Below are 18,544 nucleotides of genomic sequence, written 5' to 3' on the forward strand. Positions count from 1 at the left end.
CATTAATTACAAGCACAATTTGAGGATCATGCCTAATGTTAGCGTTATGTCTGATAAATTTAAAGGATGGAAACAACCGTGGTGGTGTCAGTTTTCTATATAAGGATATCAACAACTAAAGGTTGTGTTGCTGACCCCACACTTCTTTTAACTCTTGATAATCCCTGTCCCTGTGTACTTCTCCTTTCACATCCTTATTTGGATCTCTGTTACCCTCTATAAAAACCAAGCACTGGTGGATTGTGACTCTAAAGTTTCCTCAGCCGAGGAGTGCTCATCAACTCTCACTGTACCTGGAGATATCAAGCAGACACTATGGGTGATGCTATGATGGCACAGTTCGGAAAGGCTGCTCCGTTCCTGAGGAAGTCGGATAAAGAGCGTCTCGAAGCTCAGACGAGAGCCTTTGACATCAAGACCGAATGCTTTGTTGTGGATGAAAAGGTGGAGTTTGTGAAGGGGAAAATTGTCAGCAAGGAAGGAGGGAAGGCTACTGTTAACACCGAGGATGGGAGAACAGTGACCGTCAAGGATGGCGACGTCCATCCCCAGAACCCGCCTAAATTCGATAAAATCGAAGACATGGCGATGCTCACTTTCCTTCACGAGCCTGCAGTGCTGTTCAACCTCAAAGAGCGTTACGCAGCCTGGATGATCTACACCTACTCAGGGCTGTTCTGTGTCACGGTCAACCCTTACAAGTGGTTACCGGTGTACGACTCAGAAGTAGTCTCTGCCTACAGAGGTAAGAAAAGAACAGAGGCCCCACCTCACATCTTTTCTATCTCGGATAATGCTTATCAATACATGTTAACCGATCGGGAGAACCAATCTGTGCTCATCACTGGAGAATCCGGTGCTGGGAAGACCGTCAACACCAAGAGGGTCATCCAGTATTTTGCAAGCATTGCTGCCGCTGGTGGAGCGACTGGAAAGAAAGACTCCGGCAAGGGAACCCTGGAAGACCAGATTATTCAGGCTAATCCTGCACTGGAGGCTTTTGGCAATGCTAAAACACTCAGAAACGACAACTCGTCTCGCTTTGGGAAATTCATCCGCATTCATTTTGGGACAAGCGGTAAACTCGCTTCAGCTGATATCGAAACATACCTGCTGGAGAAGTCTCGGGTGACCTTTCAGCTGAAGTCCGAGAGGAACTACCATATTTTCTTCCAAATACTGTCCAATGAAAAGCCTGAATTGCTGGACATGCTGCTGATAACTAATAATCCATATGACTACTCTTACATCTCCCAAGGAGAAGTAACCGTCGCATCCATCAATGACAACGAGGAGCTGATTGCTACTGACCAGGCGTTTGACGTACTTGGCTTCACATCTGAAGAGAAGATGGGAGTCTACAAGCTGACAGGTGCTATCATGCACTATGGCAATATGAAATTCAAGCAGAAACAGCGTGAAGAGCAGGCAGAGCCGGACGGCACTGAAGAGGCAGATAAGGCAGCTTATCTAATGGGGCTGAACTCTGCTGACCTTCTCAAAGGACTCTGCCATCCAAGGGTCAAGGTGGGCAATGAGTATGTTACAAAAGGACAGAGCGTGGACCAGGTGTATTACTCTATTGGTGCACTGGCAAAGTCAGTGTATGAGAAAATGTTCAACTGGATGGTGGTAAGAATTAACCATTCCCTTGACACCAAGCAACATCGCCAGCATTTCATTGGTGTGCTAGACATAGCAGGCTTTGAGATCTTTGATTTCAACACATTTGAACAACTCTGCATCAATTTTACAAACGAAAAGCTGCAACAGTTTTTCAATCACCACATGTTCGTCCTGGAACAAGAGGAATATAAAAAAGAGGGAATTGATTGGGAGTTTATTGACTTCGGGATGGATCTGCAAGCCTGCATCGAATTGATTGAGAAACCCCTAGGGATCATGTCCATTCTGGAGGAGGAGTGCATGTTTCCAAAGGCCAGCGATCAGACTTTCAAAGCAAAGCTGTATGACAACCACCTGGGCAAGACAAACATTTTCCAGAAGCCACGAGTTGTGAAGGGAAAGGCCGAGGCACACTTTGCCTTAGCCCATTATGCAGGTACTGTTGACTATAATATTGCCGGCTGGCTGGTGAAAAACAGAGACCCACTGAATGAAACAGTAGTTGGGCTCTATCAGAAGTCTTCTTTGAAGTTGTTGAGTCTTCTATTCTCAAGTTATGCAGGAGATGCATCTGAAAAGTCAGGTGGGAAAGGGGCCAAGAAGAAGGGGTCATCTTTTCAGACAGTGTCTGCCCTGCACAGAGAAAACCTCAACAAATTAATGACCAATCTGAAAACCACACACCCACACTTTGTTCGCTGTTTGATTCCAAATGAGAGCAAGATTCCTGGAATCATGGACAACTGCCTGGTCATGCACCAGCTTCGCTGCAATGGTGTGCTAGAGGGTATTAGGATTTGCAGAAAAGGATTCCCAAACAGAATCCTTTATGGGGATTTCAAACAGAGGTACAGAATCCTAAATGCATCTGCCATCCCAGAAGGCCAGTTCCTTGAGAATAAGAAGAGTGCCGAGAAGCTATTGGGGTCACTAGACATTGACCACACGCAATACAAATTTGGCCACACAAAAGTCTTTTTTAAAGCTGGCCTGCTCGGTACGTTAGAGGAGATGCGAGATGACCAACTCGCTCGTATCCTCACTGGGATCCAAGCTTACACTCGTGGATTACTGATGAGAGTCGAGTACCAGAAACTGGTGGAGCGCAGAGATGCCCTCATGGTCATTCAGTGGAACCTTCGTTCCTTCCTCGGTGTGAAAAACTGGCCGTGGATGAAATTATTCTTTAAGATAAAACCCTTGCTGAAGAGTGCTGAGTCTGAAAAGGAGATGGCAAACATGAAAGACGAATTCGGTAAGTTAAAGGAAGCTTTGGAGAAATCTGAGGCCAGGAGGAAAGAGTTAGAAGAGAAAATGGTCAGTCTGCTCCAAGAGAAGAATGACTTGTTCCTTCAGCTTCAATCTGAGCAAGACACCCTAACAGACGCTGAGGAACGATGTGAACAGCTCATAAAAAGCAAGATCCAGCTAGAAGCCAAAGTCAAAGAGCTGTCAGAACGTATAGAGGACGAGGAAGAGATAAATGCAGACCTCACAGCTAAGAAACGCAAGTTGGAGGATGAATGTTCAGAGCTCAAGAGAGATATAGATGACCTGGAGCTGACACTGGCCAAGGTGGAAAAGGAAAAACATGCCACTGAGAACAAAGTAAAGAATCTGACTGAGGAAATGGCATCCCTTGATGAAAACATAATGAAACTCACCAAAGAGAAAAAAGCTCTACAAGAGGCTCACCAGCAAACACTGGATGACCTTCAAAGTGAGGAGGACAAAGTCAATGCATTGACAAAAGCTAAAGCTAAGCTTGAACAACAGGTGGATGACCTTGAGGGCTCACTGGAGCAGGAAAAAAAAGTTAGGATGGACTTGGAGCGCAGCAAGAGAAAACTGGAAGGAGATGTAAAACTGACTCAGGAGAATGTTATGGATTTGGAGAATGACAAACAGCAGCTAGAGGAAAAGCTTAAAAAGAAAGACTTTGAAATGAATCAGCTGAATGGAAAGATTGAAGATGAGCAAACGGCTTCAGTGCAGTTGCAGAAAAAATTAAAAGAAAATCAAGCTCGAATCGAAGAACTAGAGGAGGAGCTGGATGCGGAACGTGCGGCTCGCGCAAAGGTGGAGAAACAGCGATCTGATATTTCCCGAGAACTGGAAGACCTCAGCGAGCGCCTGGAGGAGGCAGGTGGGGCAACGTCGGTTCAGGTAGAACTCAGTAAAAAAAGGGAGGCTGAGTTTCAGAGGTTACGGCGGGACCTCGAGGAATCCACCCTTCAGCATGAGTCTACTACTGCCTCTCTGCGGAAGAAGCATGCGGACAGTGTTGCTGAACTAGGGGAACAGATTGACAATCTGCAACGGGTAAAACAAAAGTTAGAGAAAGACAAAGTTGAATTGAAGCTGGAATTGGATGACCTTTCCTCAAACATGGAGAGCGTTGTAAAGGCCAAGGTAAATCTTGAAAAGATGTGCCGTTCACTGGAAGATCAGATGAATGAGCATAGGTCAAAATCTGAAGAAGCCCAGAGAGCTCTTAATGATTTGTCTACCCAGAAAGCCAAGCTGCTGACTGAAAATGGGGAACTTGGACGACAAATGGAGGAGAAGGAATGTCTGATTTCCCAACTCACTAGAGGAAAGACTTCCTACACACAGCAACTTGAAGATCTGAGGAGGCAACTTGAGGAAGAGGTGAAAGCAAAAAATGCTCTTGCTCATGCTGTACAGTCAGCCCGTCATGATTGTGACTTACTAAGAGAGCAATTCGAAGAGGAACAAGAAGCAAAAGCTGAGCTCCAACGAGCCTTATCAAAGGCCAACACAGAGGTAGCAACATGGAGGGCGAGGTATGAGACTGACGGAATTCAGAAGACCGAGGAACTGGAGGAAGCCAAAAAGAAACTTGTTCAAAAATTGCAAGAAGCAGAGGACGCAGTGGAAGCAGTGAACGCAAAGTGTTCTTCTCTTGAGAAAACAAAACATAGGCTACAAAATGAGATTGAAGATCTGATGCTAGACCTCGAACGGTCAAATGCAGCGTCTGCCGCCCTGGACAAAAAACAGAGATCATTTGACAAAGTCATTGCAGAGTGTAAACAAAAGTATGAAGAGTCACAATGTGAGCTTGAGGGAGCGCAAAAGGAAGCTCGCAGCTTGAGTACCGAGCTCTTTAAGCTAAAGAATTCCTATGAAGAAACTCTAGATCATCTTGAGACCATCAAGAGGGAAAACAAGAATCTACAGGAGGAAATCTCTGACCTGTCGGATCAAGTGGGGGAAGGACGAAAGAGTGTGCATGAGTTAGAAAAACTGAGGAAACAGTTGGAACAGGAGAAAGCGGAGTTGCAGTCCGCGCTGGAAGAAGCTGATGCTTCAGTTGAGCACGAAGAGGGCAAGATCCTACGAGCTCAGCTGGAGTTCAACCAGTTGAAGGCGGATGTTGAGCGTAAGATGTCTGAGAAGGATGAGGAAATGGAACAAGCTAAAAGAAACTACCAACGCATGGTTGAGTCCTTGCAGGCTTCTCTTGAGGCAGAGACGAGGAGCCGTAATGAAGCCTTGAGAGTAAAAAAGAAGATGGAGGGAGACCTTAATGAAATGGAAATTCAATTAAGCCAGGCCAACAGACAGGCATCGGATGCCCAGAAGCAGCTGAAGATGATCCAATCTTGCCTAAAAGACACTCAACTCCAGATGGACGACACACTTCACAGTAATGATGATCTCAAAGAAAACATTGCCCTGTTGGAGCGGAGGAACAACCTGATTCAAGCAGAACTAGAAGAACTGAGAGCTGTGCTGGAACAGACAGAGAGGGTTCGCAAACTAGCAGAGCAAGAACTTACCGAAGCAACTGAGAGGATGCAACTCTTGCACTCCCAAAACACTAGCCTCATCAACCAAAAGAAGAAGCAAGAATCAGATCTGCTTCAGCTGCAAAATGAAATGGAGGAGCTGGTGCAAGAGAACCGCAATGCAGATGAAAAGGCGAAAAAAGCCATCACTGACGCCGCTATGATGGCTGAGGAGTTGAAGAAAGAACAAGACACTAGTGCACACCTTGAAAGGATGAAAAAGAACATGGAACAGACCATTAAGGACCTACAGCACCGTCTTGATGAAGCCGAGCAAGTCGCAATGAAAGGAGGGAAGAAGCAGCTACAGAAAATGGAGGCACGTGTCCGTGACCTTGAGAATGAGTTGGACGCAGAGCAAAAGCGAGGCTCTGAGGCCATTAAAGGTGTGAGAAAGTACGATCGACGCATTAAGGAGCTGACTTATCAGACAGACGAGGATCGCAAAAACTTGGCAAGGCTGCAGGACTTGGTGGACAAGCTACAACTCAAAGTAAAATCCTACAAACGCTCTGCTGAGGAAGCCGAGGAACAGGCCAATGCCAACTTGGCTAAATTACGAAAACTGCAGCACGAGCTCGAAGAGGCAGAAGAGCGCGCAGACATCGCCGAATCTCAAGTAAACAAACTGCGTGCTAAAACACGAGATGGAGTACCTGGAAAGAAATCCCTGGATGAGTAATGTTCAGTCTTGAATAGTTGTGCAATCACCCCTAGATTTGTTTGTTCACTAGTTTTAAGATTAGCACATCTACAAATACACCTTATTTTACAATTGTGCCTGGAAACCTCTTAAGCTTTAAACATTAGTCAAACCATAAATGGTCACCCATTTTGGTGTCCGCATCAAATTAAATTTACTAAAGTGATTTTCTATACACACACACAAAAAAAACCCTTATTAAATGCAAGTGTCTTTCATGAGAAAATTAAAAAAATTTGTAAAATTGTCATTCAGTGTAATGGTCTGGACTTTGATTTTTACCATTATATCTTTAAATAAACATAAAATACCAATATTTGTTTTCTTGCCATTTTCAATTGTGGAATCCACACGTCCCAGATGTGGGCCGGATCTGGGCCGACTGTTACTGTTTGGGTTAGCACTGAAACTTAAGAAATATTACTATTTCAATGCATTTTTGTATTGTTTTATTTATCTTATTGATTTGTTTTAGATGCCCACAAACAGAGAGGCCATAGAGGGGATTCTCCACCCAAAATACCCATCCATAATGTCATTTATGTTGGCAAACAGAAAGTATTCATAAATATAGCTACCAGGAGTAATTTCTGTTGCTGAGGAAGTCAGAAACAAAGTGAAAAGCTAAGCAAGCATGGCAGAACAGTAAAATAAGATGCTTATAAATTTTTAACATCTGCTTCTGCCACCATTTAATCAGGAATATTATTAAAATTAATTTAATGATACAGGCTAATACTAAAAACATTGCAATTATGGGAACAATGACAATATTCTCTCTCTTTTTGGCAAAATGTCATTCAGAGTAACATATATATTTATATAAAATATACAGAATATATACTTATTCTGACCTGTACTTATTAAAATATATAAAATAATATGTGATCATATTAAATTGCTATATTTTTTAATGATTTTCACTTCCTTACACAAACTTCTTGCTGACAAATGGGTAAAACCTAGTGGGTTTGAAGGATAGTGTTAAAGTATGAAGATTCAAAGTCCCCCTGTGGTGAAAATCCAGTTTTTAATGTAGTTTATGTGTCTATGTGGTGTTTTAAATCTGCTTTAAGACAAACCATGTGTAAATTCATAAGTCGACTCCATTGCTGAGTATTTCCTCCTTAAAACTGCAGTGAACCAAAGACAGTCTCAAAAACATGAAATCGCTGGTGTTTCTGACGTCACAAACTACCTTGTAACCAATCAGATCAACGTGTGATCGTCAACCAGTGGATCTCTGAGCTGAGGGAGTGAGTGGAGGCGGGGCTCATTTGCATATTCATTCAACTGCGCATACTAAATGAGGCAAAGGTGTCGAGTTACACTCAAGATGTTTTAAGGCATGAAGACATTTTGATTCTTGAAAAACCCTTTTCGTCTTCGACCCAAATGTGATTGAACAATAACATAAAACCAACAGTTCAAGATTGAAATTTTTGCCAAAATAAAAGAAAATACTTTTAAATCACAAATCTTATTCTTGTTCATCTCACCACAAGATATGGCAAAAAATTATATGAAGACAAAAAAAAACAAGACACATAAGTTATCCCGTTTATTTTCACATTTTATTTTAGCTGACCAAAAGCAATTTAAAAATTGTTTCAGGCTAACCACATTTCAAATGAGAGCAGCATTTCATACAAAAATAGGACAAACATTTGACCATCTCTTCAGCAGTAACGACGAACTTGAAGAAAAATCTAAAACTATTCAAATGAAAATCATTTCAACACTTCTGCAACTCAGTAAAATACACGTTATTTACATTTCTCACAGAAGACATCACACATACTCGTTTTCAAAGCATCTCTCTAAACTTCCCTTTTTTATCAAATACTACATATTTACATTTAATACAATCCAGAACCGTTACAAAAAGAGCAGCATTTCTTTAAAAGCCTTTGCAAGCCCATTCTATCCGTTCTACACGCTTCTTTTCCAATCGCATGTTTTAGTCTGACATGATCAATGGTATTTACACATCTTTCAATATGTAGAGAAAATTCAAGACTCGGTATAATATATATATTTATATACACAAACATGAAATATATATTGGTTTACAGTATAAATCAGAGACAACCGACATGCTTCCATCAATCAAAAGACGTGACTTAAACACAGCAGTTCTTTTTCATTCTATTAGCAGTATAGATGGTTACACTGGGCCAGATATCCCAACACTTTAATAAGTTACAGAAAACATGCAAATATTGCAATCATTTTGTAGATCATACATCACAAACTTTGTTCAGGAGACACATGGACAAGGGAAGTCCTTGCATTGAGATGGACAGAATTATATTAGTGGACAAAAACCTTTAGTTCTTTCTTTTAAACCAAATTAGGTTTTATTTAAGCCAATACAATTCAAGTAGACAACAGACACTTTTGGGAAATATTAGCAAACATAATTGGGTGTCTGTCTACCATATTCATTGCACAAGATGAGATCAGTCTAACACTGGGCCAAGATATAGTAACCTTTCAGGCAATTTCACCAGCAGCTTCAACCAGAAGGAGAATAAAAACATCATAATAACAAAGACTAAATTCCCCAGTGCCACAGACACATCTGTCAATGTCTAGGTGGGGTTGAGAGTACAATGAGATGAAAGTCAACCAAAAAAAAAACACCAAATGACCTATTACACTATTAAAGTCTCGGATTCATTCACATGGATTTAAGAATGCAGTCCGTCCAGACTTAAAGTTACCGAAGAGGAATTTGTTTAGACTCGTTTCTCTTCAACGCAGCCAAAAATACCAAATCCAAAGCAAGTTTTTCTAGTTCTGCCCAGTAAAACCCAAAGGCGCCAACAATGACGGCTGTTGATTATCTCAAGACGCCAATTCTTACTTTCAGACGTCGGATTCTTACTTTCAGCGGCTCTCGTAAGGCAGAAACAGGGAACGGTTATTAAATATATAAAAAAATATATTTACAAAATGCAGATCTCAAGTTATTGTACAGGGTTGTGCGATTGCATTTACGTGGACAGACAGTGGCAAACTGTTTGATTAGTAACAGCCATGATTCAAGAAGTGCTATCCTTCAAAACTAAGTCAAAGATGAGTTACTCACAGACTGGACGGTTGCGTTTGCGTTTGCATCGGCGCGTGGAGAGGAGCCGCTTCGCAATCTTTAGGAGCTTCGTCCGAGCGTACGTACAAAAGGAAGAGGGTGACCGTGGCGAACGTTGCTGCGTTGACCGGAAAAGCCCGGAGGAGAGTGGAAGTAAGTCCACGAGTAAAAACTCGCCAGCCTTCACGCTGGATGCTCTTCCTCGTGCAGTCCATAATGCTGCTGTACTGGTACTTCCCACCGACTCCGTCCGCCTGGAGTCGGGATTTAATCACATCAACGGGATACGTGGACAGCCAAGACGCGATTCCCGACATCCCGCCGGCGAACAGGAGTTTGGGAATCATATACGGATCCTCCGGTTCGCAACCAAGCGAGCGCGTCAGGAGGTCGTACGCTAGGAAGTAAACGCCGAATCCTGGCGTCTCCCGGATTAGCGTCGTGACCATTCCTCTGTTGACGCCACGTATTCCCTCGCGCTGGTAGATGCGAGCCAAGCAATCCAAAGAGTTTTTATACACTTTCCGTGAGGATGACTTCTTCTCGCCCGTTCCTTGCATCTGCATCCGGGTTTTGGCCAGCTCCATCGGGCAGCAGATCACGCACTGGATGGTGCCGGCCGCCGCTCCGGCCAGGAACTGGTTCAAGGGCGTATCTTCGCCCAGCCGGCGCATGGCGTTGCCCTGCACGCCGAAGACGATGGCGTTGATGAAGGTCAGACCCATCATGGGCGAACCAATGCCTTTATAAAGGCCAGACATCTGCGGAAAAGGTGCAGTATAATGAGATTCAACTCAAGTCACTTCATTTATACAGCGCTTTAACAATATAGACTGTTAATACAGTGAGAACAGGAGATTACAGTAACAGAGAGTGTTCAGGCGTTACAGCAGATCTAGAATAAAGTTATTGTCCAGATAAAGTTAGTTTTGATTGATTCACTTCCGTTGTAAAGATCATTAGTTATTAACTCAGCGGCCGCTAACACACACAACAAGAACGCAAACCTTGAAAAAAAAGTTTATCTCTGTGTAAACTTTAAAAAAACGTGGATATGTGGAAACGCTGGCGGCGTGCACGTGCGCATGACGTGTTTAGTCTATAGATATGCGCGTTTGATTATATATGTGCGCAGGCGTGTAGTCTTTCTTTACACATTGACCTCAACAAATGACTTGTTTGGCCTTAAAAATGTATCAAAATTTGACAAAGTTTTATCTGTGCAGAGGTAAAGCTTATCATGGGTCAAAAAATGGTCTTCGGTGAATCAACATGGAGTCCATCTGAATAACGGCTCTACTGTAGAGCTCTTCACACTTCACACTCAACGACACTGCTTAGTAGGGCTGTCAAAATGGCTGAAAAGCTAAATTCGAATTTCTTTCTTAAATATTAGCAAAATTCTAATTATATTCGAATTCTAAAGGTAATACATAGTCAACATGGAGTCCATCTGAATAACGACTCTATTGTAGAGCTGCTGAATCGAACTTCACACTCAACGACACTGCTCAGACACAGGATTCGTGCAGAGACTGCAAAACGAACATTGCTTGACTTTCAAGAACTTTTTATTTTCTTTTTTTTTTCTCCAAGGACTACAATCAGAGATCTCATTTAGCAAACAATATCTTTCTTTATTATCTTTTGAATTCTAAAACTAAAAATAAACTAATAAAACAGAATAAGGTCAGAAAAATAATGATAATGGGTAAAGATTATTTCTCTTACCACATTGGCAGATAATTTTACGTGTTTTAAGAAAAAAAAACACTTCATTTTGATTTTTCCTCCAGAAAACTAGACATAATATCTCATGGCATTTAACTCATCTAGTAAATGCATCTTGATTTAAGAATTTTTAGATATTTGGACTGAAAACAAGACAAAAAAGCTTAGTAAGAAAACCGGATCTGGGCCGACACTAGTCTGTCTGTGGAGCTCAACAACGACACCATTGTCTTCTTAGAGCTGCTATACAGCAGAATTTTAATTACTCCATGTAGTCTTGTGAAGTCTGAATCACTGATTGTGTTTTTCCCCTGTCGATTACTGTGAAGCCGCTCTGAGACCGCTGACCACGGAATAAAGCGCAGTGGAAATAAAGGTGAGTGTGAAAGGCTGAGCTCCACCGCAGATGCATGTGGCCTAGATGTGGAGATTCTCTCACACAGATCTGGGTTTTGCTGTCAACGAGTGAACGATGGGAAAAAGTTAGTAATATGGAGCTTCTTATTTTACTCTGATATGATGAATACTTCCTTAAAAATTTAACTAAGCAATATAATAATACATTTAATTTATATATACACTACTGTTCAAAAGTTTTTAAAAGAGTCTTACTCAGCAAGGCTGCTTTAATTTGATAAAAATTATAATGTAAATCATCTGTTTTCTATGTGAATATACAGTAAAGTGTAATTTATTCCTGTGATCAAAGCTGAATGTTCAGCATCATTACTCCAGTCTTCAGTGTCACATGATCCTTCACAAATCACTCTAATATGAGGATCTGATGCTCAAACATTTATGATTATTATCAGTGTTGAAAACAGTTACGCTGACAGTTGGCAATGAATAGTCATTTAAGTGAAATTACTGAACTTAAATATACGAGCTTGATAAAAATGATCATTCTAGAGGAAAATTTCAGATGGCACTTAGAGGCTTTTGCATCTGAACTCTTCATATATATATATATATATAGTGAAAAAACACAAGCAGCTTTACAGAAAATCATAAAGTAAATGTGTATATTATCTTAATATATATAGGCCTTATGGTCACATTTAGTACTTTATACAGTAAAAACGGTTTCAAAGCAGCTTCACGGTAATAAACAGTAAAGTAACAGGATTTGAGATCCGATGAGACTGATTGTGTTGTTCTTCAGCTCAGTGTTGAACACATAAACACGCATGTAAAGAGAAGAACATGAAGTGTGCACTCACGGACTCTTGCCGTATGATGGACTGGAAACAGTGGAAGGTTCCCCGGTAGAGAGGTTTGTCCACACTCTGGACCTGCAGTCGGACCTACAGGACACACACAGTCTGCTTACAACAAACCCAACAAACCCAACCGTACTGTTGATCTAACTCTGACAACAGATGAAGACCACGGCTGGATGAAGGAAAAGCGGACGTTTTAAAGGGGTCATATAATGCCATTTTTGTACAAGCTAATATGATTCTTTAGGGTCTAAATTAAAAGTTTGTAATATACTTTAATTAAAAATTCTCATTAGTATTGTAAGAAAACACAAATTTTACCTGGTCAAAAACAGCTCTGTTTTCAGCACGCCGTTTCAGTGCATGTGTCTTTAAATGATGATGAGCTTTGCTGACCCCGCCCCTCTGTTCTGTGCGTACACCGTTTGTAACACAATAACCACGCGTTGTTCATTATAAACGTGGGATTATGAATGAGAACGTCGTACATAGAAAACATGCTGTAATGTACCCTGAGTGTAAACCTTAGATGCATTCATCGTGAAGCCTGCAGCAAGGTTTGCAAATTTCGCAAACATTAATATAAATACTAATATAAAGGTTAATAAAACATTACACTCACATCTTCTGGAGGTTCAGCAGGAACACGTTGGTACCGATCCGTTTTTTCTCGTTTGTGAAGCTGTCTGGTGTGAAACGATTCGCGCAAACATGAAAGCACAGACGATCGTGGGGAATCCCCGTGAGGGAATCCCCGCGTCAATCCTTTGGGCATATCGCTTCAAAAACAAAACTCAGCCACTGCATCTATAACGGCTCAGATTTTGGAACATCCAAATGACTGCTGTGTTCCTTATTACATCTAAGAAGAGAACACCACAATCGCTTAGACGCCATTCTACTCCAGCATATCAACAATGGCGGACTACTATGACGGCTGTCACAGCTCACTCAGGGCGGGTCTTGTGTTGCAACACAGCTGTCAATCACAATCGCGGGAGGGGCGTACGATCTTATGACGTCACAATATCGAACGGCTTGATTTCAGAGATGGTCAAACATATAAGGAGATTAAAACAAAACCACTGGATGGATTTTAATCATGATAGGATGGTTGTGTACAGGCACTGCCAACAGACATTTCAGTGCAATCAACTTGTAAAAGTGCATGTACCATTATATGACCCCTTTAAACTGTAAGAAGAAATCCTACAACAAACTCACTGGATAAAAGTGAACAGAACCATGTATAAACCTGTAAAAAAGGTTATATGCTATACATTACGACCTATTAAAAAACAATGTAATCATTCACTTATTATCTTCAGTTCTGCCGTGAAGGTTTTTTACAAGAAGGGCCTGAATATTCAAGACCAGTAAAAGACACTAAATAAAAAATAAGAAAGAAGCATCAAAAAAATATTTGATATTGTATAATCAAAATCTAAAAAACAACATGCATTTGCATTAGATATAATGCATTAAATGAACAGTTGAACCAAAATATTTTGAAAAATATATAATAAATATAATAAATAAATTATACATTTATATATATATATATATAAATATATTTATTCATATTATATACAAACACAAATTTATACTTACTGTATATAAATATATAATTTTTTTATACATTTATAAATATATAAATGTAATGTCATAGTTATCAGCCGATATATTAAAGCCAATAAATAACGACTCACTTTTTGACTCACTTCAAAAAAGGAAAAACATGAGCAGCACAAGTCTGTCATATCGGCTTCATTAAAGTATAATGAGAACATAATAATTGTCTTTGGGATATGGTGAGACTTTTGTTTTATAATAAGGCTCTCAATAATTATATATATATAAAAAAAAAAAAAACACAACAAATTATATATATATATATAACTAATATTCATTTATACAAATTTCTATATATTTATACAAATATAAAATATTAATATAATACCTGTTATATGCTGAATAATAATTAACAAATTCTTTTTTGTTTATTTATTTATTTATTATTATTCAACATAAACAAAGCAATTCACATTTCACAGCATTTCATCCCTAAGTTAGCAGCATCACTATTTTTAGTCAGTAGCACTAGTATTAACTGTACACAACTGGTATGATGTGCTTTCACAAAATGATTTATTTAGCGACAGAAGTGATTTTAAGTCACAGGGTTCAGCATGAAACGGATATGATGGGAGTAAAGTGTCACGACCGACAACAACCTCGCCAGAAATAGCAGTGACGAGCGTTTGCTCTGAGGAGAAATCAACAGCAGGTTCAGGTGACGGACAGGTGATCATGACGTACCTTCACCGTGTCGAAAGGATGTCCGACGAGAACGCCCGCGGCTCCTGAGCGCAAACAAGAACAGGACGTTAGAACATTCATGACAAAACACTGAGTATTTATATCACAGTATTATGAAGCAATTAGCGCTGTGCAACGATTAATCACATCCAGAATTAAAGTTTGTTTACACAATATATACGTGTATTCATTCATTCATGTATATAAAAATACACACATATACATGTATATATTTAAGAAAAATGTATATATATATATAAAATATTTATATTTATATATAATATAAATTATGTATTCATATATATACAGTATACACATGCAAATATTTCATATATATACATGTATGTGTGTATTTTTATATACAAAATAATTATACACAGTACACACGTATAAATTATGTAAACACAAACTTTAATTCTGGATGTGATTAATATCTAGACTCACGCTCATAAGCACAGCGGTGCACAACAGAGTCAGTGTTTTATTTCAACAACACGAAATCTCACACGAGGTTCCTGTTACTCAGACGATATGAGTGGTTATATCCTGAGCCTGGCATCATGAGGACCAGTGATGGTCACATGACCGAACACCAAAGGCGTCGGCCAGGCCTGACCAATCAACACGCAGCATTCACTACACACTCACTCATCAGGGTTACTGATGCTAGGTAACAAACTAAAGATGTATGCGAAGAGCAGCGCTGGGAGATTTACATCAGCACTTAAAAATGCAGACACAAACAAATCAATTTGCGTCATCACTTAAAAATGTTCACGAAAGTCTCTGTGTGCATGGAATATTTTATGTTAAAAATATATTTAAAAATGTGCAGGTAAATAGCAGTTTAGTATTGTGTATTGTTATATTGGTGCACATAAAAAAAGATTAAATTAAGCATTAAATTGAGTAAAAAAAGTGTGCATTTATATATAAATATATATATATATATATAAACTTTTTTATATATTTTTTTAATTACATAAAATTAGATTATAATTTTAAAATTAGATTTCTCATATACATATATATGAGAAATATAATATAATGTATTTATATATATATATAAATGCATAAAAACATACAAATTATATATATATTAAAATCTTTGCTAACCTGCACATTATGTTGCGCTGAAGTGTTAAAGAATACAGCTGGAAAGTGTGTAATAGTGAAATTCCTGTTAAGGAAGTACTTTAGTATAAACACTGGTAATGATAATCAAACCAAAACAAGGACAATACTCGTATTTACTGTATTTCTATCTTTAATTTCTATTCAATTTTTGACTAGAAGTGTGTTAGTCATAGCTGGACTATATCGGGTCTATAGTTAAAGGGGTCATATAATGGTACATGCACTTTAACAAGTTGATTGTACTGAAGTGTGTGTTGGCAGTGCCTGTACACAACACAACCATCATAAAATGATAAAAATCCATCCAGTGTTTTTTTTTTAATCTTCTTATATGTTTTCCCCCGTTTCAAATCGAGCCGTCTGACTGTGTGACGTTCACAAAATCGACGCCCCTCCCACGATTGTTGATTGACAGCAGCGTTTCAACACAGACCCGCCCTCGCTCGTGAACGAGCTGTCAATCATAGTCCGCTATTGTTGATACTGGAGCGCTGTCTATGAGCAGAATGGCGTCTAAGCGATTGTGGTGTTCTGTTCTTGGGTGTAATAAGGAACACAGCATCATGTTGATGTTCATAAACCCGAACCGCTGAAGACGCAGTGGCTGAGTTTGTTTTCGAAGGGAATATTCCCCACGATCAACGTCAATGCTTTCATGTTTGCGCGAATCATTCACACACCAGACTGCTTTACACACGAGGGTCAGTATAACGCTGGATTTGCTAAGAAGCTGCTCCTGAAAAAGGATCGGGATATGTTGATATTAAAAAGGAATGTTGATATTAACCTTTATATTAATGTATATTAATCTTTGTGTATCTCTTGCTGTACGCTTCACGATGAATGCGGCTATTTTTACACTCAGGTACATTACGGCATGTTTTCTATGTACGACGTTCTCAATATAATTCATAATCCCACGTTTATAATGAACAACGCGTTATGGTTGTTGTGTTATTGTGTTACGGTGTACGCACAGAACAGAGGGGCGGGGTCAGCAAAGCTCATTATCATTTAAAGACACATGCACTTAAACGGCGTGCTGAAAACAGAGCTGTTTTTGACCAGGTAAAATGAGTGTTTTCTTACAATACTAATGAGAATTTTTAATTGAAGTATATTACAAACTTTTAATTTAGAACCTAAAGAATCATATTAGCTTGTACAAAAATGCCATTATATGACCCCTTTAACATAGACGGTGAGATGACGGCTGTTGCTCGCTGGCTGATCCTCCATAATGTGTTCCAACATTTATGAAGCACTTCATCTTCGCGTCTGTAATATGAAACACAAGCCGATATGAAGGCGCAGCCCCCGTCCCGTCGCTGGATTGGCTCGCGCAGGGGTGTGTGTGTGTGCCTGGAGTTTTTACGGGACATGGACAGGCCGTGGGGAGGGGGTTATTCTGGGATCTTCCGGGAAACACATTTCACAGCACTTCAAGCATGTCTGTTATTTGCACAAGAGAATAGACGGACTTCAAGGAGGCTTGTAGGTTACATAATACATATTCATTTAAAAATCAATCATAAGCTTTGACTATGCCATATTCAGACAATCAGTCAGTGCGAATCTGAATGTGTCTGACCAGCACACACACTCCTGACCCAATATTCAGATGTGTGTCTGATCACAGGAATCTTTCCAGTTAAACGCTTTATGATGCATTTATAATGAATGTTCAATAAATAATAAAAGACCAAATCTTGAGCAAATGAAACACATTCCTTGAATTTGTGTATGCTCGTTCATCTAGATAATCTACATTACATTACACGTGACATCATTTTATAAAAGATTTAAATGTAAACAGCCTTTAGAGTCTTTCCAGCTCGCAGGAGAACGTTGACATTGTAACCAAAGTTAGACGTCACAATCAATCAGTAACAATAAATCAGTCACAATGTAACATTCCATTCCTTGCAGAATGCACAATTCCATCACGTGACATCAACTACTTCAACACAAAGTATCGCTCAATACTTAACAACTATATATATATATATATATATATATATATATATATATATATACACACACACATATACATATATATATACATATAAATATAAAATAAAGTAATAGACAGATAGATGATAGACAGAAATTAGCACGTTGCATAGATCTTAATAATAGGCATTTCAGAAATACAATAAACAAAAACTCCACTCTGTCACGTGTCCTGCTTGACGTGGCTTCATGTTCCACTACAAATAATTCAGCATGTGTGAAGATATCGATCCGTGTAAATTACATTACATTACTGAAGTTCAAAATAAACTTTATACACATGCATGATTAATGACTGCACTTAAACTCTATGAATGACCGGATCTGATTACAAGTGTATCTCTGTGACCCATCGATCTGCGGCCACAACCCCTCCCGCACAGCACAGGACCAGGACGAGTTAATAACGAGCTTAACCGAGTCTTAATCTACTGATTCACACAGCAGACATGACGTGGATGTACTGTACTCTACTGTATACTGTACTAGTAGTGATGCATCTTACCTCCTAAACAGCCAGCAAGGAAGTCCATCACTGCTCCAAGCTGACAGAAGCCTTCCCTCAGACGAGCTCGCAGATATTGGGCAGGGGAAGCTGTGCTCAGGCCTGTCCTGTGAGAAGAGTGGCAGAAACTCGCTGTCGTGCACGAGCTCTGCGCAAACCCGAAGTCACTAATCAGGTCGTAGTGGAAAATTTCACCTGCTCGCTTGACCACAGCCTGCTGGGTTCTCTGGCTATTTGCGTCCGGGCTTCTGATGGATGCAGGAGGTGTGTGAGCGCGCGCCCAATCGCGACCCGCGGATTTAAACAAGGATTCCTGTTTCTCTCGTCGGCGACTCGCTGTTCCGGGCGCTTTACTAGGGCGAAGGCGTGTTGTTAACGTTC

General features: G+C 39.9%; 2 protein-coding genes across 2 annotated transcripts; one reads left to right on the forward strand and one right to left on the reverse strand.

The window, feature by feature from the left end:
• The first annotated feature begins 250 nt into the window (after nucleotides 1-250).
• myh6 (myosin, heavy chain 6, cardiac muscle, alpha) lies at nucleotides 251-6,573 on the forward strand. Its single transcript, XM_081378711.1, has one exon. The coding sequence runs from the start codon at nucleotides 316-318 to the stop codon at nucleotides 6,121-6,123; it is 5,808 nt and encodes a 1,935-aa protein (XP_081234837.1). The 5' UTR covers nucleotides 251-315; the 3' UTR covers nucleotides 6,124-6,573.
• Nucleotides 6,574-7,692: 1,119 nt separating this feature from the next.
• Nucleotides 7,693-18,440, reverse strand: slc25a29 (solute carrier family 25 member 29). Its single transcript, XM_081377941.1, has 4 exons — nucleotides 18,164-18,440; nucleotides 14,509-14,552; nucleotides 12,190-12,273; nucleotides 7,693-9,999 (listed from the first exon to the last, which is right to left on the reverse strand). The coding sequence occupies exons 1-4, from the start codon at nucleotides 18,189-18,191 to the stop codon at nucleotides 9,235-9,237; spliced, it is 921 nt and encodes a 306-aa protein (XP_081234067.1). The 5' UTR covers nucleotides 18,192-18,440; the 3' UTR covers nucleotides 7,693-9,234.
• Nucleotides 18,441-18,544: the final 104 nt, after the last annotated feature.

Source organism: Scardinius erythrophthalmus (genome assembly GCF_964197995.2).
Source record: "Scardinius erythrophthalmus genome assembly, chromosome: 11".
Lineage (NCBI taxonomy): Eukaryota > Metazoa > Chordata > Actinopteri > Cypriniformes > Leuciscidae > Scardinius > Scardinius erythrophthalmus.

Bases quoted from the DNA above. Each gene is read 5' to 3' on its own strand.
- myh6 (XM_081378711.1), top strand. From the start codon at position 316: ATGGGTGATGCTATGATGGCACAGTTCGGAAAGGCTGCTCCGTTCCTG.
- slc25a29 (XM_081377941.1), bottom strand. From the start codon at position 18,191: ATGGACTTCCTTGCTGGCTGTTTAGGAG. The intron at 14,553-18,163 runs GTAAGATGCATC...GTTTGCGCTCAG, and splicing joins CCTTGCTGGCTGTTTAGGAG to GAGCCGCGGGCGTTCTCGTC. The intron at 10,000-12,189 runs GTGAGTGCACAC...CCTTTTCCGCAG, and splicing joins CCATCATACGGCAAGAGTCC to ATGTCTGGCCTTTATAAAGG.